Source organism: Nymphaea colorata, chromosome 12 (genome assembly GCF_008831285.2).
Source record: "Nymphaea colorata isolate Beijing-Zhang1983 chromosome 12, ASM883128v2, whole genome shotgun sequence".
Classification (NCBI taxonomy): Eukaryota; Viridiplantae; Streptophyta; class Magnoliopsida; order Nymphaeales; family Nymphaeaceae; genus Nymphaea; species Nymphaea colorata.
Window position 1 is genome coordinate 4,440,608 of NC_045149.1, and position 22,817 is coordinate 4,463,424.

At 36.3% G+C, this 22,817-nt stretch overlaps 1 protein-coding gene across 1 annotated transcript; it reads right to left on the reverse strand.

Moving 5' to 3' along the window:
- Positions 1-421: 421 nt before the first annotated feature.
- On the reverse strand, positions 422-22,186 carry LOC116266209 (signal peptide peptidase-like 4). Its single transcript, XM_031647325.2, has 14 exons — positions 21,860-22,186; positions 19,503-19,661; positions 19,274-19,385; positions 18,105-18,224; positions 10,544-10,695; positions 10,215-10,397; positions 9,285-9,319; positions 8,134-8,290; positions 7,836-7,889; positions 6,387-6,479; positions 6,157-6,299; positions 1,387-1,457; positions 989-1,072; positions 422-893 (listed from the first exon to the last, which is right to left on the reverse strand). Exons 1-14 carry the CDS (start codon positions 21,995-21,997, stop codon positions 790-792), a joined length of 1,605 nt encoding a protein of 534 aa, XP_031503185.1. The 5' UTR covers positions 21,998-22,186; the 3' UTR covers positions 422-789.
- Positions 22,187-22,817: the final 631 nt, after the last annotated feature.

The following is a 22,817-nucleotide window of genomic DNA, read 5'->3' on the forward strand; positions in this document are numbered from 1 at the left end:
CTCGGTGATCTAATTGTCATACAAATTGGTGAAAAACATTATGAAAAGGTGCAGAAGAACCACTCTCATTAAAGATGTCACTTGAAATGACAAGAGAACGGACCGTGGTGATAAGAGCACTGACAGCGTACGAGGCGAGGATGGGGACAGAGAAAAAAAAGGATATCATGCGGGTTTTGCAGCATAAACGAACAAAGTCGAGGCAAGAAAGACGCCACTTGTTCGCTCAGTTCCAGCTCCAGTCATGGCATGTGCTGCAGTCTGCCACAGAATTCGCAGAGAACGAACTTTAAAAGTTATGCGTTGGTTGAATAAACGCCTCATGACCCTCACCACCAGCTAGGAGTCGGAACATTAGGCGAAACACAAACTACAGAACTCATGAGGATTGAGATCTACTGGTCACTTGTTACTCTCTTACTGCATATAAAACAGGTTAAACTTAAGGCTTCTTCACGTACTTGCCGTCCTTGACATAATTTGGTACCAGCAGTTCAATGAAAACAAGTCATCTAACATTAACCAACTTACAGCCACAATGGTGAGCTCACATCACGATGTTGCAGTAACAAGAAGATCCCTAGCATGTGTACACTATAAAACACAGCTCTGCCTAATTTCACAGGACCTGCTAGGTTTTGATATACATGACGAACTGTAAATACTGCTGAAGCTCTACAGAACTTGCTAAGTTAACTAGTTATCTCAAGGCCAGTTTCACCGTGCAGGGGACCATAACTTGGACATTGTCCAACATTTTCATGCCTCCAGGCTTCTTCGATATAGTACTCATTGATTAAGTTGTTGGATATGCGGGCATATCCTTTCTGGTTCTCCTTTTGTCCACAAGTTACGCAATTCACCTCGTTTCCACCCAAGAGTCAAAACGATACCTGTGTGTATGTGCGTGAGATAGAGAGAGAGACACAGAGATTTTAAATAATGAAGCAAAGACAGGAGAGAGAAAACAGATGTCTATTTGACCTACCGAGTGTGAATGGAACTATGAATAGAAGTGCTGGCTGGCCTGCACCATCCATGAAATATAGAGCAACGTATGTACTAAAAAGTCCTGCCCATGGTAAAATTAATCAGAGATGGCAACCAATTGAAGGGCACAGTTAGATGTCTCCTAGTAGATCAGTATATTGTACTCATTTTTTATGCGGCTCTCTCTCTCTCTCTCTCTCTCTCTCTCTCTCGCTAGGCATAATATTTTAAAAATAAGCCAAGTTGGCAAAATGGTTAAGGAATTAGACAGAAACCATTCTTTTATTAACCTCACATCTACTTATTTTCTAATGAGCTCTTACTTGTAGGCTCATCGTACTTTCTTGCTAAGTAGGTAACCACGAAGGAAACAAATAGAATCAAATAAACACTTACCAAATCCATATGCAATCAGCGACCATAGAAAATATCCAGACAGTAATCTTTTCTTAGAAGCCCAATCATACCTGTACATTAGCTCAAATTTGATAATAAAGTTAAGAGAGCCCTATCAAACTAAAAAAAATTATCGGGTGATTAGCATGACTAAAACCTAAAAGTGAAGGAAAAAAAAAATTATTATCAACAGTTATGAAGCATTGTAATCCTGCAGAGCCTAGAACACAATGACGAGGGCTTCAAGACATCAACAAGGAGGGAGATCCCAATAATGATATGCATGAGAAGACCATTGTTGGAGAGGAATGTGGCTGTTTAAAACTTCAAAAATACTAATAAAATGTTGAAGATTAACTTTTATTTATGTTTCACTCCATTGCGTTGTGCCTGGTGGGATCATCATTACTATGTCCCTCTGCCAGAATGTATCAAGACACCTCTTGCAATCCAAAAACTAAGAAGGTTTCGGAATCACTTCCCATAAAATTGAACAGCCAGACTACTTATTAAATTACGAACGGAGCTAACCTTGGAGTTTTCTAAGAATGAGGCCATGGAAGTTTAGGCTCCATCTGGGAACCATAAAACATGGGATAGAAGGAATCAAGGGGTTTTAAGAAGTTAGTGCCTTCTATTCACCATATTTATTTTGCTAGATATTTGAATGCATATATATGGGAGGTAGGAACATGGATGTTGACAAGTCCACTCCCATCTCCATGTTCCATCCCTACTTCCTTCTCCTAATTCTTTCCCTTCACCTCCATTTCAACTCTTACTCGCAAACAATAACTTACTCTGACAGACAAATATCACTCGGTTTCTTGTACTTTTTTCACCTGATAAGAGCAATTACACTAAATCCCCATCCAGTCACATGGTTGTCTATCGAAGCATATGGTCAGAAAAATGACAACCATTCCGAAGATAATTTGCACCATTTCACAACTTAGACTGGACAGTTTCTTGCCAGTTCACCATTACATGGAAGAACTTCCATTCCCCTTCGCTAGACAAGCACAACTTTTTCCATTATCAGCAATTGTTTACCACGAACTCAGGCCAAACTGAAAGTTAAACTGCTAACTACGGTGACTAAGAGAACACTGAGCTTTGTGCACCAGAGGCACATAAACTAATACTATCTGCAGGAAACAGCGCAGCAGCAGCTGTTACTTATGGACATGTGACACGGTGATTAAAATGTTGGCTCTAATCCCTACAGAAAGGCACTAAAGAAGAATGAAAATGCAAGAAAATGCAGGAAAATCAAAAGGAATCAATTGCAATAGGAAAATAGGGTTTTTCTTAATCTTCAACTAGTCTAAAATAAAAGACAAGAGCCCTTTTTAAGAGGGCTAAACCTTAGACCCGAATTGGATCTCCAATCTCCAAAAGAATAGGTCCAAAGCCAAAGGGATTAATAACACCACAATAAGATGAAATGAAATCTAGCCTAAGATCCTAAATAGATCCAAATCTGGAATCACCAGTCCACTAAGCCATGCTACATCAATCTCCCCAGATTGAAAACTTTGGCTCCTTAGGAAGATGTGTGCAGGAATTAGCTGGCGATCAACAGTGATAGGGCAGACCCCCTTGACTCGCCTTGAGTATGTATGCAGAGGTACCACTCCTTATTGGGATGGGGTGCAACAAAGTTAGTAACCTTAGTGCAATTGTGGGCCCAAAGCTCCTCAGGAATCCCCTTGCATATGACTAATCTCGATTAGCTGCCTAGTATCTGAAGAATCATTTGCATCATGGTGAGATATAAATTGGCCACATTGAATATTGGAGAAATGTTTCAATCTTCGGAAGCTCTAAAAAATAGGCATTTTTTCCTAAACATTGGAGGATCCAGTAAGAATCATACTTACGAGGACTTAGTTTGTGATAGGTACCAACAAGGAAATGCTCTGGACACACATAGTCCCAGACAAGCTGACCCACCTTAAAATTAACATTCATCCTACCCTTGTCAACATATGCTTTGTAAGGCTCATAGCTATCCTGCAACTTCTATTTGGCTTGTGGTGTATGTCACGCAAGTAAGCTAAAAGCATCTAGGGCTTGAAGGTCAACATCGATAGGATATAACAAAAGAGCTAAATCAACTACATGGGTAGGAGATCGCCCACACGCAAACCTATAAGCGAGACTTGCCAATAGAATAGTTAACCGAACTGTTATATGCAAATTCCACCTGAGGCAGCACCAAATCCCATGTATTGACATGGTCACCAACCAAATAACGAAGTAAATTCCCTCAAGTATGGACTATTGGTTTTTAAGGGTGATAGGCACTACCAAACTGCAACTTGGTTTTGAACAATGCGTACAAAGATTTCCAGGAATGACTCATAAACCGAATGTCACGATCTGAAATGCTACTATGCGGAGACTATAGAAATGGGCAACATCCCGAAAGTAGGGCGACATTACTAAAGATGCATCAATGTTACACTTACATGGAATAAAGACTTGTCGTCTTGGAGAACTGGTCTACAACTACCATCATGCACTATCCTAGGAAGCCCATAATAAAGTCCATGGAGACATGATCCCAAGGTCGATCTGGGATGGGTAAAGGAGTCTACATCCCACTCTTTTGACGTTGGCCTTTGGCCATCTGACAGATTCGACAGCTATTCACATACTTAACCACATCTTTTCCCATTTTAGGCCAATAATAATTCTCTTCTAGTGAAGCAAGGGTCTTATCACGACCAGAATGGCCAACATACCACCCCCGTGAAGTTCAAAATTCAGTTGTAACCTAAGGAAGAAATTGGGAATACACAATCTGTTACCGTAAAAAGAAAACCACTATGAGTGGAGAAAAAAGTGTTTGAAGTATTTGGTTTGACAATACACTCCTCCCAGGTTTTCTAAAAGTTAGAGTCATTTGCATATAGCTCCTTACATCCTTCGAATCCAATGACATTGATTGACATGGGCATAAGGAGACTATTTTCCTTGCTAAGAGCAGCGGCAAGTTTGTTAACAGTCTCATATTGATGCTTAATAGAAAAAGTATACTCTTAAAGAAAACTGACCCATTTTGCATGTTGAGCGCTAAGCTTCTTTTAACTAATTAAAAACTTTAATGTTTTGTGATCTGTGTATAATACAAACTCTTTAGGAATCAAATAATGACGCCAATAGCACAAGGCCTATACTAAAGCATAGAAATTTATATCATAGGTAGAGCAGCGGTGCTTAGCTTGAGTCAGCTTTTCACTGTAAAATGTGACAAGTTTTCTTTTCTGGCTCAAGGCAGCACCAATATCAACATGTGAAGAGTCATTATCAACTGCAAAAACTTTTGTAAATCCAGCAATGCTAACACAACGATAGGGGTCATCTTCTCTTTGATAAGTTGGAATGTCTTCTCAGTCGCAGGGATCCACATGAAGCTAGCACTCTTAAGGCACTCTATGATGGGTGTCATAATTGCATTAAAACTTTGTATGAATTGTCGATAGAAAGAAGTCAATCCATGGAAACTACAGATTTCTCTCGGAGTCTTAAGGAGTAGGCCAATCGACAATTGTTTGTACTTTTGAAGGATCCGCTTTGACCCGTTTCCAAATAAAACCTAAGAAAGTTAAACTATCAGTAAGAAATTTACACTTTTTAACATTTGCAAATAGGTTTTCCTTCCTCAAAGTTTCTAAAACTTGCTGAAATTGACTGATGTGGTTGGACATAGACTGACTATAAATGAGAATGTCATCAAAATAAACAACTATGAGCTCACCTAAAGTCCTAAAACCATGATGCAACACTTGGGTCACGACATTTATGGACGTCATCCACTCATCCCCCTCTCGAATTCAAATCTGTTGGTACCCACTTTTTAAATTAATTTTTGAAAATACACAAGCACCAGCTAACATGTCAAGCATGGCATTGAGGTGGCAAAGATATGGAGACAAGTTACACCAGATTTTGCGCCGACCTAATCTTCTTAAGTTGATCCCTGCTTTTGAATGCCCTAGAATTTTAAAAAATTAGAATAACCTTTCTGTACTAATTGGTCAACTTCCATATGATTCCTCTCGAATAACTATCAGAAGTCAGTAAAAAATACAGAGATATTCAGATAAAAGATAAGGATGACGTCACCTTCGAGGCAAAATGTGATAGAAACATACACATCAATATACAGAAAACCAATCTTAAATATATAGGTTGGGTTTCTATAACTATCTTTGTAATAATGATGATTCTTAGTTTCTTCAAACAATCAAGTAATTATCGTCCTCCTTTAATAGAAATTGTGTAACACAGACACTTCTAGAAGATGGAAGTACCTTTGTTGACGCAACATGACATTGGTGCTGGTACAAGGCTTTGTTTGGTCACAACAGGCGTCATTTTTTTTTTTGGTATATTTTATATTTTTTATATTTTTTATCCCTTTTAGCATTTTTTTGTTCCATATTTTGTAAATGTAACAATGAATTTATGTATTCATTTGCTTAAAATCTTATTATGTATGATCATATATGCATATACATATAATATATACGGATATGTCCCCATATCCAAGTTTTTAAAGGTACTATGCACCAATACTAGTATCCATACCTATGTGACATAGAATAGAAAACTTTCCAGAAGTAATATATATATATATATATATATATATAGAGAGAGAGAGAGAGAGAAAGAGAGGTCTAATCTGATGCACTAAAGGTAGCTCTGCTCTGCATGAACAGAAGTATAAAGGAAGACAGTGTTAGGAGTCCAAAATTGTACCTTAGTGAAAAGCCTATAAGTAATCCAGGTAGAAGAATGTCACCAAAACCAATGATGCTGTAACCACCCCATGGGTCAAATATACGTGGGATTTTCAACAGCATTGGGACTCCATCTTCTCCACTTTTGTCACCCCGAGCTACCTACAATGACCAAGTAACCTGTCATTTGGCATTCTAACACGCTTTACAATTTTCAGAAAAATAGTCGGAGTTTTATTGAATGCTTACCACAATCATCACACTGTCATTAAACCACCTTGGAGAAAGATATACCCAAAAGATGTCATATAGAAAGGCACAACCGAGGAGCACCGTTGCTACCTAATTCTCACATTGAAATGTAGAATATAAGGACATCAGCAAGGAAAATCTGTGGAGGGAACACTAGCATGTCTAAAAACAGAAAAAATGAGCAATATAAACATGCATAAGAAAACATTAGAGCAAAATATTGTCTAAAAATGGTAAGAATCAAAGACACATTCTGCGTGTAAAGAGTTTCCCATAACATCAAACTCAACACAGTAACTAACTAGATTGTACAGAACACCATAAAATTTAATCCTTGTTTTCCTAAATACATGGTTATCTTATTCAAGTTAAGTGAGTTGTGCAAGTGTCAGTGCAGAGTGAAGGTGCAAAAATGTAGATGTGATGAGCCACTTTTAAAGAATGAGCCTGGGTGCAGAGAGTGTGTGTGTGTGTGTGTGTGTGTGTGTGGGGGGGGGGGGGGGTGTGTATATATATATATATATATAACCTGGATTTCTCGAGCCAGCCGAATCCGGCCTCTCACGCACAGGCTGGAGTTAGGAAACATGCTTCCTATATATGTAGAGAGAGATATGCACACACATATACAAACACAAAAGAAGGCTTATGTGTACAAATAGAAAATAATATATCCATTTAAATTAGAATAATCAATTATTAACTGCTGCCTGCCATGTACTGGCATCTAATCTGCATTCTACTCCAGGCAAAGCAGCCAATTTGAGCACGCATGTGACATAGGACTACTGCAGATGGTACCATCCCAATGTCAGATAGACACATAAAAGGACTCGTTGGGAAAAGAGAGAGAGCAAGAGAGAGAGAGAGAGAGAGAGAGAGAGAGGTACTGTGACTTTACTAGTATCTACAATTCGTACTAAAATGAATCCCAAAACATGAAGCTTTTATAACAACTTCACCAGTCTTCAGAAAAAATGGTTACACATTTGTAGAGCTGACCCATTTGCCCCAATTAGAACAGGAAAGAAAGTTGAACATGATCCTAACATTGACTCCTTAAAAACTTGATGACAATATTTCCCTGAACTACCATGAACATGCAAGATAAAATCAAGCTAGAGGGCATGTAACACTCTATCTAATTAGTGCTTTCTCGATGCCATAAAAGTACTTAAAATTTGACATGACAACCCGCTGACCCCGCTGACCTATTATTATCAAGTCAAGAACTTTTGTTGCTCTTCATTTCTTAGTTGCCCTTTTTCTAAAACATGTCCCGTTGGGATATTCATCTAGGAAGCAATGCCAACATCTAATTGACGATTAAGGAATTGAAGCCTAAAATATTTCAAAAAGAAATTAGAGATCTACTGATTTGAATGCATAACACGTAACTAGAGTTTGAAAAAAGAGAAAGCTGAAACATTATTCTTAAAGTATCACCTTCACATTAGGTAGGCGCACAATCTGAAGAACTGTAATGATCAATGCAATACCCTGAAAAGAAAGGAAGAGCCAAATTCAATCTCACAAGCTTTTATATATATATATATATATATAGAGAGAGAGAGAGAGAGAGATTATGTGTGAAGCCCACTTTATTGAAGTGGATGTAATAAAAAGATATTCAAATTTTACTGCCATAAAGCTGCCATTTGGTGGTTAAATTTGCTACAAGTAACATGAGAGCTCAGTCCTTCATTTCCAATCACAATATAACTACATATGTAAGGCTCCTTACAAGTATATCTTGTCCAATCCATGCAAAAGAGATACGCCGGTATACTGCCCAAACTACGGCAAAGGCTATGCAAAATGGAGAAATGGCTAATGTAAGGTATGAAACTGCTCCAAAGAAAGGCACTTTTATGTAGGATTCTCCAGCACGCTTAAACCACCTGAAATCATGTGAACAGAGATTTTCTTACAAACACAAAGCACCAAAAAGAAAAAGAGAATACACTTTGATTACGTGCAACAAAATATTTGTAAACCATCTGATAGAAATATTAGATTTACGTAAGTTGAACAGGCATCCTATCACCTACAGGACAACAAATGATAAAGTGAATTTGAAGTGAATAATTGACAACAAGAACCACAGCCACCAAGTTCGTTCTTCCCAAGGTTCTTCCCAAACAAAAATTCCTTGATGGTTTTTCTTAGGTAACATTGAGAAGGTTTTGGTAGCTTTAAAACTCAATGCCAAGATAAAATTAGGCAATATCAGGTTTTTCAGTTTCTTTCAGAAATATAAAAAATAAATAGAAAACTTCTTGAAATTACGGAAGAAGAAAAAGAAATAAATCACATGCTTAAAAATTATAAAAACAACTTTTGTAATGCCTCGGGAAAATACTGCAATAATATTACCATATTTTCATTTTTTGTGATATCGAAATAACGACAATATAAGAATATCTTCAAATGATAGAGATATCGGTGACTATCATAAGAACCGAATGAACAAGTAACAGCATAAGAAGTTACAGGATGCCAAAGAAAAGGATGCACCAAATTAGATTGCAGTATTCTCCAAAATTCGAAATACAATGAAAATCGAAGTTTAACTGACACAATTGAGACAGTCTACAAATTCACATGCAAGCCCATGCATCAAACAACTCTTAACGAATTTAGGAGAAATCATCATTAAGCAAAAACATTCAAATAACAAATTGAAGGTTGCATGCAACACATCCAAGTCACAGCAATATCTAAATTATTAACTTCTGCTGAATTTCAAAAGTATTCATCAAGAGAAAAATATTCAGTGTTTGAAAGCACCAAAACAGCTACTGAATCTTAATGCCAGATCCTCACAACACAAAGTATTACCATATTTATCTTAAGCTATTCTTATTGAAAGAAAAGATGCAGAAAGAAATGCACCTTGCCAACAAAGCCACCAGACAGGTTTGAAGGCCCTGTAACATGGTACAAACTACAAAAATCAAACAAACTTGAATATGGAGAAAGAACTTTGAAGATGAGCTCAGCCAGTAAAAATTGGAAACAACTCATTCCACTGGAAGGAGAAGCAGTTCTAAAACTCAAGCAAAAGGACCACTTAACTTAGCACTGAAAGATGCTTTACTAAATATTCATTTTTTTACTAATCCTACAAAGAATTCTATTTTTGCAGGTTCATGTAGATTTTTACTTTGTCTTTTAAGAAATTGTCATTTTTTGTACACCAGAAAATTTCTATGCATTTCCAGATATTGACTTTCCATTGATGTATTTTGATTTGTTTTCTTTTATGCACTTGTATTTATGAAAACTAGACTCAGTGAAGTCAAGAAGAAAGGTGTATCTCGCCTAATTTTGTAGATAATCTCCACTATATCTAACAATATTTTCAGTCCTTGCCATATAAATGGCTTGCTCCATCTACATAAATTTTCTGTTCCACCTCCGCCACCAGCTACCATTTTCTATTTCCTAATCTGCTGCCTGATTTACAAGACTCAAAAACTTGCAATTGATGTAAGTTTCTATGACATTAGCACCATTAAATGCAGAAAAGGAAGCAACATGCTAATAACAGTATGTCCAAAATCAACTAACAAGCATGAGTTCTAAGTAACAGGCACTGTTATCACTTCAATTAATATTTTTTACAAAAAAATGGATTTTTTCTTCAATACTACCAGAGTTTGCTGAGAGATTCCAAAATGACTTCACATAATAATACTTCTAGTTTCATGCAACTTGCATCAAATAGTCTATATGAGAGAGTTGTTTTCTCAAGGATCATTATTTATGAGCATTAATATGGTTTGCAATAAAAAGCAAGAAAGAGAGAAAAAAACCTCACACCTCAACCCCGCCAATGCAAAACAGAACCACCAAAAGCTCCACAAACCAGAATGACATGAATTTGTAAAGCAAGAACAAGAAGCCTGACGCTATAACAACAAACAGGATTGCTGACGTTGTGTTAATGTCAACAACACCACTGGAGCCTGTGCCTTCCATGTCAAGTAAGCTGTCAGGTGAATCCTACAAGCACAGAAATGGCAGGTATTACCCAAAAGTGAAAGCAGGTGTTTTTTTCCATATCATTGAACTCCAACTAGCAGTAAGATAGAGTGCAGTAGATGACCAGGAAAATTTATAATAGCTATCAACATGGGCAAACAAAAAACCTTCAATAATTTGTCATGCTCCATTGCTGCTTCTCTAGCGCTCCAAGCAGACCAATATGATGCACATAATATGGTACCAACAGCCATTAGCCACAGAAACACTTCAGCAACATCAACAATTGGACGTTGAGGAGAGTACAATTGAACAGTCACTGAAACAAATACCGATCAGCAAGAGCACAGGTATGCTATTCAGAAGAGAAATTAACAACAATCATGTGTCAGATTCTCAAAAGATACAATTGTACAAAAACATCCAAGAGTTCAGCAATTAAGAAGCAGAATGACAAGCAGACTGGACATAAAATAATGGTCCTAGTTTTTAGAGGGCATAGGCAAGCTAATTGAAAATAAAGCCTCAACGCCCACTTTTAACTCATTTTATTCAGAATGGCCAATCGACTTAGGGTAACTAGTTTCAACTAGTTCTTTTAGGGTCTTGGATTTGCAATTTTGACAATTTAGCATGCGATTGACTCAATGGGTGCCCATAGCAATATTATCAATTTGTGCTCTACTATTGTCAAGCTTCCATAAGATCAACGAGGTCAGACAGGTGTGAGGTGCAGATGCGGTATTTTTCAAAAAAAAAAAAAAGAAAGAAACAGTAGTAAAATGAAAACAGGATAAATATGCTGCAAAAGCAACAGAGATAGTATGTAGATATACTGATATAGTAATGGCCAATACAGAGAAAAAGAATAACTAGTAGCATAGATCAAGAAATTTTAGTTGTGACTTATGGCCTAAATAGTTTTAGACTATTTCTATTAAACAAAAATGAAATTTTAGTCATAACGAATTGTGATGCTATAGTAAACTTCAACGAAAACAAAAAAATCTAAAAGAATTAGCCAGAGAAGATGGGTACCTTTCAAAGACACCCTGATAAACCAAAACTATAAAATTAAATTTGAACACATTAAAGGAGAAGACAATAGACTAGCCAATATATTAAGCAGGTTTTCAAAAGATGAGTAGAGAACTAGAAATCTATGAATCTGAGATAAGAAAATTGAACCATTGTCACATATACCATTTACAGGTATCGCCATATATCATTGACGAGTATCATACAGCGAGTTATTTCTCAGGTATAATACGACAAATTATATTTCCCAGGAAAATCACAAGAAATTTTTTAACAAATTAAAAAATCCAAAAAAATAGGTAAAAGTAAAATAAATAAAAAAATTAGTAATAAGACATTGAAAAATGATTAGATAAAATATAAACATGATAGGATGTGGGTGAAAAATAGTACATTAAAAAGTAAATAATAGCCATATGTAGGATTTACGAAATAATAAATTTGGTTGGTCCCCATGGTAGACCCAATTTACTCAGCCACATGATATAAAGGCTAATGAAAAAGAGTTAATGCTATGGGTTAGGGTTTCATCGGAGCAGCTGGGCTCTCTCTCTCTCTCTCTCTCTTCTTTATTGCATCTAATTTTTTGTAAACCATCTCTCTCTCCTCTTCATTACATAATTAATCTCCATCATTACTACATGCACCTTTCAGCTCTCTTTCTTCTTTATCATGCTTAATTTTCTGGTTAACCATCTCTCTCTTATTTAATACATTTAAAAGATAGAAACTGACAGTTTGGCTGAACACTAAACAAAAATCCTAACATCTAGTAGAAAATAGCAAAAAAGACAAGAAAAAAACGCATCCTTTTCGCGTTTTTTATTTTCTGGCGTCTTTTCAAAAAGATGTGTTTTATGGACATTTTATATAGCTGAGTTATATTTAACATATTTATTGCTTTTTTTTCAACCAAAACGCGATATTTGTGGCAATGGATTGAACAACATAATATGATATTTGGAACAATCGAGGAAAAGAATACAAGATATAGATCCTAACTTCTCTCTAGAAATAAGGCAAGTGACCAGCTATTAAATATTCTTATACCAACTATGGAAAAAAGGTCTGGAAAAAAGCGCCAATTCACTTACAATGCTTCAGCTTGAGAAAGAAAGGGGCAGAGAGAGAAAGAGAGAGAGTGGAAAAAAAGGCTTGCTTTGGCAACTGAGGTGAAATGCCCAAACCTTATAAAACTGATGTCTAAAACTAGTGTTGGACTAAGGTTTTTATAGCCTTCAGAATCCAAACTAGTTTACAGTTTAGAAAAAAATATGATTCCTTTGCGACATGATAAAAAGAAAAAGTTGTTATAATTACAAAAGATAAAAGGGTATCGGTTCCCTGAAAAAGTAAAAGTAAAATTATTACAATGCGACAAATGTAATGGAATCCAAGGTTGGACAAGTGTCGTGTGTTGAACTGAAGATGCAGTCGTATAGGTCATGTCAATCATTTGCCTTCATTATCTACAGTAATGCTACACAGTGGTGCATGCAGGTTAATGCCGGCTTTCGCTTTTCAAAAGTAGATTCCTTCATCTTTTGCTATTGCTTCCTTTGACACGTGTTGCTTTATTTTTACAAAATTTGTTAGCAACATACAACAAACTTCTAGAGGCTCCTCAAATGAGTCACGCCTTAGGAAATAACCCATGTTTTAGCTTGTGGGGTTTCGCAGGGTAAATTTTTGAACCGAGAAATTTACAAACGTAGAACCCATATTTTACCTGAAGAGTTTTTCCAAGGTAGATTTCGGTAAGATAATCTACAACAGTGTACGTATCGTATCGAACATAAAATACGATACGATACACCCCCCATATCATACATTTACGATACGGTTATGATATGGTAATTTTTATTGATTTTTATTTTATTTTTTTTTGAGAATTTTTTATATCTTTTCTGATTTTAAAAAAAAAAACGATACGGTTACGATATTTTACGATACAGCGTATCTTAAAGCCAGACCGATACGGCTTACGATATGCTTTTTACAACATTGATCTACAATGTAAATCCATATTTTTTTTTGGCGGATCTTACCAAGGAGAAGTTTATCATGCACCTTCTCAAACAGATGATACTCGATTTTTAGATAGAGAATACATTACCCATGGGAAGTTTCACCGGAACTTAAAATGGTCAATTTTTTCAAGAATTGACAAATGTTAGGCTACAGATTTAGGGATTCATTAGCTTCACCCTTGGCTTTACTGGTTACTCCATGGCGTTGTTGATATTTGCTTCTCCAACTGAATCAACATCATATTACTTATCATAGTTGTCTCCCTCCTCTCCTATGCAAACACAAGGATTGTCCTGTTGCTCTACATGTCTCCAAACTGTATTGCATTCCAATGGGCTGAGACTTGGTAAAAATGCTCACAGAGCCCTGAATTTATCCGTATGTTTCCTTGGGATGGTATGCAGATACTAGTAGCACACCTTGGCTCTGCCTGTTAGGAAAATTCTTAAGTTTCTGTCTTCTGACACAAGAGAAAAGAGCGGTTCCAACATGGCCTTTGTTCATTTGCGAAAGATCTTCATCTCCTCAGTTCTACATGTATATCTGTTTTTGTGAAAACTCCTTCAAGAATCTCTTCAAAGATTTTTGTTTGTACTGGGATGGCTCTATCAAAAATCTTTATTAGTATCTCCTGCTTGGCTTCACATGGAAATGCATAAGAGGGAGGGATTGCTCCTATTTCTAAGTTAACAAATCCTTGGGCTTCTATCTATCTTTGTTCAAATAGTTCTCTAACTATATGGGCTAGCGGCTAGCCTCTAGTTAAAAGCTAGCTTACTGACCTATTCCTCTTTTGTCACTATGAGCCTTTTTAGGAACCCTTGGCCCATTAGTGTTTGGGGAGAAAGGTTTATACCTTGTATTTCTTGATTTTTCCATATTTTTAAATTTAAACTGGCCTGTATTATGGAGAATCCTTTTTCACACTCACAAAAAGAATTCAATCCACAATGTTCTTCTTGATATCTGGTCAAGCAAAATCCTAGGCCAGGTTTCTTAAGAACGAAGCTTTTCGCCATTGTTTTCAGTAGATCTTGTATATTTACTTGTTCTTTCTTCTTTTCTTTCAGGACTATGCTATTAACCCGCACTCACTACTGTAGCAATACTGTAGATAATGGAAGCAAAAGCTTGACATGACCTATATAATTGCATCTTCAATCCAGCATACGGCATCTGTCCAACCTCGGATTTCCTTACATTTGTCGCCTTGTAATAATTTTACTTTTGTTTTTTCAAGGAATCAATTTTCTTTTGTCTTTTGTAATCGTAACAACTTTTTCTTTTTATCATCTCGGAAAGAAATCATATTCCTTTTCTAAATTGTAAACTAGTTTGGAGTCCAAACGCGATAAAAGTCTTAGTCAAGTATTAGTTTTGACATCACTTTTATAAGGTTTAGGCATTTCATCTCAATTGTCAAGCAAGCCTTTCTTTTTGCTCTCTCTCTCTCTCTCTCTCTCTCTCTCGCTGAAGCATTGTAAGCCTTCTTTCAACCGTATTGTCTTTTCGTCTTTACTTCATTTTATGCTAGTAAATTTTCTTTTTTAGGGTTATGTACAAAAAATTAAGACCATAGTTCTACGATGCATCACAAAGAAACAATTTATATAGAGGCTTTAGAAGAAAATAAAAACTAGTATAAAGATGCAAAAGGACTTAGCATGTATGAACCTGAAAGTACCTCTAATAAAATAACAATTAGGAAATTAAACATGATTATCATAATGATAACCAAAATAGGTAAAAAACTTACCTTATTAGAACAAGCATTAGGTAAACAGTCAGCACCCCAAAAGGTAGACGTTATAGGTGAATGAACACAAAAGCTAAGTAGCCTTAAAATAGAAAATGGAGAAATAAAGAAAAACACGAAAAGTAAGAAATTTGCCAAGAAGGATGAATACTAGAAGGTTCTTTATCGGTTCAAGTAGAACCTTGAGTAGTGGCAATGAGATAAGACCTATGTCACAGTGGTATGTGGGGGAGACCCGCGTACCCGTACCGGTATGCCGGTACGCGAAAACGAGTACGGTCGTACATGGTGGTACGGTTTGGATCAGTTCCAGGTCGGAATAAATCCAAACTGTATTAAATTCTTTGAACTTACCCGACGTTTCCTCTTATGTTTTTTCCTCTTCAGCATTCTTCCATGTTCTTCCTCATGTCCACAGATCTACAGCAAGCCATGGTCAGCAGTGGAGATCTTTGGCAGCCAGATGTCTTTAGCATCGCTGACGGCAATCTTTAGCATCGCCGGCGGCAATCTTTAGGGTTTCTGCAATTTTTCCCCCTTATGCTCTTTTCCCCTTCTTTTTCATCTAATGCTTGTTTTTGTATGTAGTTTCTCCTTTTTTGTTGCATTTCATTTGGTATTAGATTTATGGTCAATGTTTCCTAGTTCTGACGTGTTTTCAAAATCTGCCCTAGAGTCGTTCTTCAAAATCAGTCTTACCTGCACCGGTTCTTCAAATCTTCTGCATAATCATCTGCTGCTGCTCCCATTCTTCATAATCTGCCATTCTAACATGTTCGTTTCTTTAAAATCTGTCTTACCTGCACTAGTATCCATGGACATTGCGGAGGTGGACATGGAAGAGGAGGAAGAACTATGATGATGATCTCCATCTATTTATGTTTTTTAGTGAGATTATATGTAGGAACTATGAATGGAACTATTAAACATTGTCTATGAATTTTGTTTTTATTTTTATAAAAATATATAGTTATATATAATTTTTCACTATACCGTCATACCAAAATTTTTTAAAATCGCCGTACCCATACCCGCTTCCCTATACGTGTACCCAAACCTGTACTGGTACCTATGTGACATAGGATAAGAGTGATAAGACAAATAGATTATCATTTCTTAAGTAGGATGGTTAGAAATCTAAGTCAAAATTCAAGAACTTTGGAAGAACTAATAGACATAAATAGAAATTTAGAGAACTATGATAGTCACCAACTAACATTATTAAATCCAAAAGATTTATATAGAACAGGATTCTGGAGCATAAATCCCCACTTAGTCAAGATACGTCGAGAAGAAGAAGTTTGTGTAACAACAGAACACCAAAACATAGGAATTATTAATCAAGAAAGTACCAAACAAATATTACGAAATCAAAAGTTTATTCACCTTGGACTATGTCTAGCATCCATAAGATCAACAACTATGTCAAACTGGTACGGCGTGCAGATACTGTATATACATATATGTATATATATATATATATATATATATATATACGCTCATGCCCATTCACACACACACATATATATATATGCATATATATCATGCCATCGAAAAGCGAGTGCTCACAAAGTAAGTGAGTTTTGTGAGTGATTGCACAAAGAACTCGCAAAGCTTGCTTTGCTTTAAGAGTTCGCTAACACATCCTTCCAAGTTGCGAATGCCTTCTTGGTGGTCTGCAATGACTTTACCAAGGATCTACCAAGGAAGTCTGCATTGCCGATCACCTCTCTAGGAGGAGTGATTTCCTTTTCTCTTGATAAGCAATCCGAGTGGGCTCGACACCAGAAGGCAGTGATCTTTGATCCTGATCCACCGACTTTGCCAATCCCTAAACTAGGTTAGACTCTCGTTTCCCAGTAATATAGTGATAAAGAAGCAAAAGTCCACAAAGGCGATGAGATATAATATGTGTGTATATAATATATATATATATATATATATATATATATATATATATTGACCACAAATGACAAAATTAACTATTAACAAGATATTGATCCCATCCAATGGTTCAATAGAAAAAAAAAATCAAATTGACGATTGCCAGACCTACACCAGAATCGCTTTGACTCAAGTGCAGTAATTGTTTCACTGAATCCATCAGACTTAGATCAATAATAAGTTAATAACACTCAACAACACAAACACACCAAAAGGTTTGCCAAAGCCATCAAAAGAAACACAAAACAGTGGTGTGACACGCCTACATCACAAACTATTACAATGTGCTCTCATGATTGGTATGACCAAACTATTGTATGCTGACAATACAAAACTTTCTTAAGAAAGACAAGTCACCTTTTTTTGCTTTTTTCTTTTTTAAATACCAAGGGTGTTACCCTCCATGAAAATCATATGAATGTGTCATCAATCTGTTTAAGCAGACAAAATGTACCTACCAACAGGCTTAAACAGAAATTCCCCGTATCACAACTTCAATCACATTAAAAAGCTGGTCCTTCATGCTTAAACAAAATGAATGCAAGATAGTCAATTTTTTCATCTATTTCTAAACTGCAAGCTGGGTGTTAGCCTTTGCCGCACTCGGCTGAACCCATAGATTGTGCAGGCCCATTTTACTATCCAGCTGTGCTGTTTTGTTTAGTCAAGTTAAACTACCACAAGCTTAAATAGAAATTCCCCAGGGTAACCACTTTGACTATATTAAAAAGCTAATTATGCCTCTTAAAATGGAAGCAAGATTGATAAGCTTTTCTGCTTTAACAACACATGAAAGAAGCTAACTAAGCAAAGATCCAACACAATACATCATATCATACAATACCTATAAAAAGAAATAACAATAAATAACAGCACATAAACGAGTTAAAACCATCAGAGAACAACTTCCAATATCAGTAATGCCACCTGAAATCCTTCTTTGAGAAGATAGAAAGTACCAGTTTTGCCACTTCTAATACTCTGTTCTAAACTCTTCCCTGCACTTTTTGGCAGCATAACAGCAGGTATCTTTATATCTAGATTTGTTTCATTCCTCTCACAGACCATCTTGAACAGTTCTGGCATAAACAGCTGAAGTCAGGTACAACTATAATCAAACCAAAGCTATGAAAGGTACTGACTCAATGATCTAAATTGATGTATAACTAGTAGCAAATTTTGGAAAGATATTCTAGGCCTGAGAAAAAGGAAAAAGAACTAAATGCTTAGCAGAAATAATGTTTCACTTACAACCACACAATTCACTGAAGTGGTGAAATGATGCTTGATTACTTCTGAAGACTAATAATGCGAGAAAAAGAAACAGAATACGAAGAGCATAAGGCCAAAGATTTGTTTTTAAAACTAACTAATCTAAGGCCAGAGAAAATTAGCCTCCTCAATGTAATTAACAAGTAGAATAGAAAAAAGAATAAGGGAAAAAAGACAGTAAAATAGATGAAGGAAAGTTTAAAAGGGCTGAAGTATTATGGACCAGTCTACACTTATGTCAGACATGTTTGGTATCATTTCTATTCACAGTTGAGACATTTTCCATCACATGAAAATTAACACTTAAGTTCATTAGTTGCAAAAGCAAGCCTACGTATTTGATTGCATTCCACAAAACACCAGCAGTTGTTTAATTTGAGATCATAGTTGCCACCTGATTTATCCAAGTTCATGGTCCAAAGTTCCAAACCAACTATATCTTTAGGTAGAATTAATTAGAAACCCTAGGTATTGCCTAAATATGCACCGTGCACATGCATTTCATTCCAACATGCACCAAAAGACCAATATCCTCCCATAATGTAAAAGAGAATCTCCAAAGGGTATCGTGGAAGGGTGACAACTCAAATCATTATTAATTTTTTTTTAAACCCTCCGTACTGATGTTTTTTCACTCTTAAAAATAAAATATTTTGAACCATATTCATCAAGTGCTGGGAACTTGGTCGATTGAAAGGAAAACAATGATAGTCATCTATAAGGAAGAAACTTGACTTTGTTATACAATAAAAAATATAAAGCAATGGTTTGTCAATTAAATTGCTGATTGGGTAAGCACTAGTTTTTTCTTTTAAGATAGAAACTATGAAATAAATGATACTGTCAAGGAAAGTACCTTCACGATTATTGGTAACAAGAAGTGCCATTGCACCAGCATCCTCTGCAATGTTTGCTTTGGCTGTGAAAGTGCAATTACCTCGATCAACCAAGACCACATCACCTGTAACCTGTAAATAGATGTGCCAGTGCCTATCCACTTATTAAGATCCACATATGTGAAGAAGATATAAATCTAGGTGAAAACATAAGAAAGCAAATAGATTAAGGCAAGAAATGTCAAGGACCTTATTTGTAGGTGGGGCACAACCATCGGAAGGATCAAGTAAAGAAAGATGTGTTCGGTTTGCATGTTTTTCTTTTGCTTCAAGGGTGACACCAAATCTTGCTCCAACACCAACAAACTCATTCTCATTTTCATCATCCACCCAGGTTTGAATTTTCACCTAATAAACCACATGAAATAGAGATATGAATAACTAAGTGAAACAGCACAGAAAAAACATGAAACTAGGCATCATAACTAACTCAGCGAGATCATTTACATGTTTCCATAGCATGTAGCAATTATAACTGTGCACTTCCATTGTCAAATAAATGTAGAAGCACAAGAACAAGCCACACCAATGCAATCAAAAACTGCATCGAGTTGCTAAACCATCACATTCTTAGATGTGTGACCCAGCGAACAAGCTTTTAAGGACAAGCTTCACAACTTGACAGCATTTCAGATTTGCGTTTAAAAAGTTTTTATAGAATCCAATTTAAGATTACTGAATTTTTCAAAAGGTGGGAAATTAAACACAATATAAGATATTTAACCATCAGCTCTCTCAGATTATAAACAAAATAATCTGTAGATTCATATGGAAGAAATCGTCCCATGACACAAAAGGAAATTGAAGTAGAAGGGACAACATAAACCAAGCAGAAGCATGGCAGATTGACGGTTTATTGATTATTCATAAAGCACAAAGCATGCATATGTTGTACATCTCTAATAGCGCACTTTTTTTCTTTTTCACCACATCCAGGATAAAATAAGAAGGCATGGAAGGTAACTATGATCATTTCCTAACTCCTAAAACTACTGTACATGCCATATATACTACTTGAGAACCCCAAATTGCAGAAGATTAAAAATATGAGCAACCCATGTAAATGACAACTAAACTAAGAAGGAACACTAGTATACCATCATAGTATATCCAATTTTAGAGAAGCAAAGATGAAATTAAGATCACAGAAAGCTGACTGTCTTAAAAGACTTACCAAAATCATGTCAATCATCAATACAACTGCTGTCAACATGAGGCCCTTGGACTATGTCATACTACCAAGAACATCCCAAAGACAAAGTAAAGTGTCTTTACAGATTAAGAAACACCGGTTTTGTGTATCTTTTTCTTTTGTATTTTCTAATAAATTTCCGATTTCTAGTCTTTAGATGCCATAGTGCTGAGTACTAAATATGTAGGCCAAGATATAAATAAGTTTGTAAACAAAGTATACCCGACGAAAGTGCACAGAGACGTCTGACTGTTCAGCCATCAGGTCGAACAAGTATTACTAGAACTGTAATATGTAAAGGATAAATATATTTTATAAAATCTACCCGGGATTTGTTATGAAGTCTATTCGGGATTTGAAGAGATACATTCCGTCACCACATCCCCAGGGCCATAGCCGTACAGGCTACGCTGTTACTCCTTGCAAGGCTACAACTAACAAAAACATATTGGTTTGTGGATATTTGCCAACTGAAAGTATAATTATGGAAAAAAACGATTATAGAAGGGAAAGATCCCGTATAGGTGTGGAAACTGAACCATAGTGAGGGTGTCACCAACACATTCAGTATCCGCTGCAATTTTTTTCCATTTCAAATAATTTTTTTCTCCTCTGCGAAAAGAAGGAAGGTGCTTTTGCACAGTGAAGATAATTTTTCACTCTGTGTCAAGCAGGCTACTTCCTTTTTGCAAGAAAAGCAGGTGGCACCGTAAGGCCAAAGAAAATATAAGACAAAGCAGACAAAGTTAAGAAAGAAATATATACCAAAAGCCTAGGCGTAGGAAAAGGAAAGTCTTGATCTACTGATATACCAAAAAATTACAGAATCGGAGCAGAATGGACCAAACCAACGTGACTGCACACAGCTTTCTCAAATAGAAGAAAAATCACAATTTTCCAGTGAAAGAACCAACAAATCCCAGTCAGACATGTCATAACATGGCCGCCTCTACTAAAATCTACCTTAAAATGGATAAAAGAGCAAGACTCTTATGGAACGCAAAAATAGGAAGCAAATAGAGCCAGAAGTAAAAGTACTATCAAATCCCCTACATTTTCCCTTCTGATAGATCTCCAACAAAATACACCTGATAACAGCAATAACCATATGAAGAATAAAAAGAGGCGCACTTCATGAATTCCAGGGCGAGAAGGAGAGAGAGAGAGAGAGGACGGACGGTCGTTAAGGAACCAAATAAAATCAGAATTACCACTAAATTTTCTAAATTTTCGGCTTCGCTGATCCTAGAAACAATGTCAAAAAGAGTAGGAAGAACAGGAAAACATCCATTTCATGAAATCCCGGAGAGACAAAATGAGAGGGAGAGGGGGAGAGAGAGAGAGAGAGACCAACCAGAACAAACTTGTTATCACAGCCGGGCTTCTTGGGGGCATCATCATCATCATGAACGATGTCTCCACAAAGTGCAGGAGTCAAAGAGATAACTAACCAGAGAATAACGCCCCAGACTGCCCTCTTTTTCATCCTCATATCCTATTTTGGTGGAGAAGAAGAACAGCAAGAAGAAGAAGAAGAAGAGGAGGATTAGATTTTTCCCCTCACCATGGCAATGAACGACTACAGCCTACAGATCGGAGCAAAAAGTACGAATTTTCATGTTCATTTGTTTGTTTTCCCTTTTTTTACTTGGACATAAACAGAGGTGGGAAAAAGCGTGAGCAAAGGCCAAACCTTTTTCAACGAGGGACGCCGCACTGATGTACGTTTTCCAGCTCCCCCCCATCTATATTTTCGCCACTACTTCGTAATCTCCTTACGGAAATGCCATCCCCGTTAGAAAATCAACGTCCTGCTTGCTACCTGTTGAGAACGCTATAATTTTCCCGATCTTTTAAATTGAAGCCGTGAAGCAGAAATTTTAGCATGTATTGTTTATTACACAATGTAAAAAATAACCGAATTTTGACGTATTAAAGAAATGTAAGTAGTGTAGGACTTTTATATTGGCATGAGAAAAAGCAAATCAAAAAAGAAAGCACATTTTGAAAATATGTTTGCAGATCTTCCCATCTGGGTGTGTTTGTATTTATTGAAGTCTACCAACACAAGCAAACAAAAACCAAAAACAGAAAAAACAAAGAGTCCGGCGATTAACTTTAAGTGCAAAACTGAGTCAATGGAAAGTAAGGTCAGTATTTTTATAAGAAAAACAAAAAGAAAGGGGGAAAGAAAATACGCTTTTATGAAAATGAGCGCGCTGTGGTATTAATGAAAGTCTCTTGTAACCGTTTATATGTTATTTCTCTAACACGCCAAAACCTTTTATGGAGTTTTTGTGGGGACACGACAC

Bases quoted from the DNA above. Each gene is read 5' to 3' on its own strand.
- LOC116266209 (XM_031647325.2), bottom strand. From the start codon at position 21,997: ATGAGGATGAAAAAGAGGGCAGTCTGGGGCGTTATTCTCTGGTTAGTT. The intron at 18,225-19,273 runs GTACTTTCCTTG...TGTTTATGCCAG, and splicing joins TGTTACCAATAATCGTGAAG to AACTGTTCAAGATGGTCTGT. The intron at 1,458-6,156 runs GTACAATTTTGG...GCTAATGTACAG, and splicing joins CTTATAGGCTTTTCACTAAG to GTATGATTGGGCTTCTAAGA.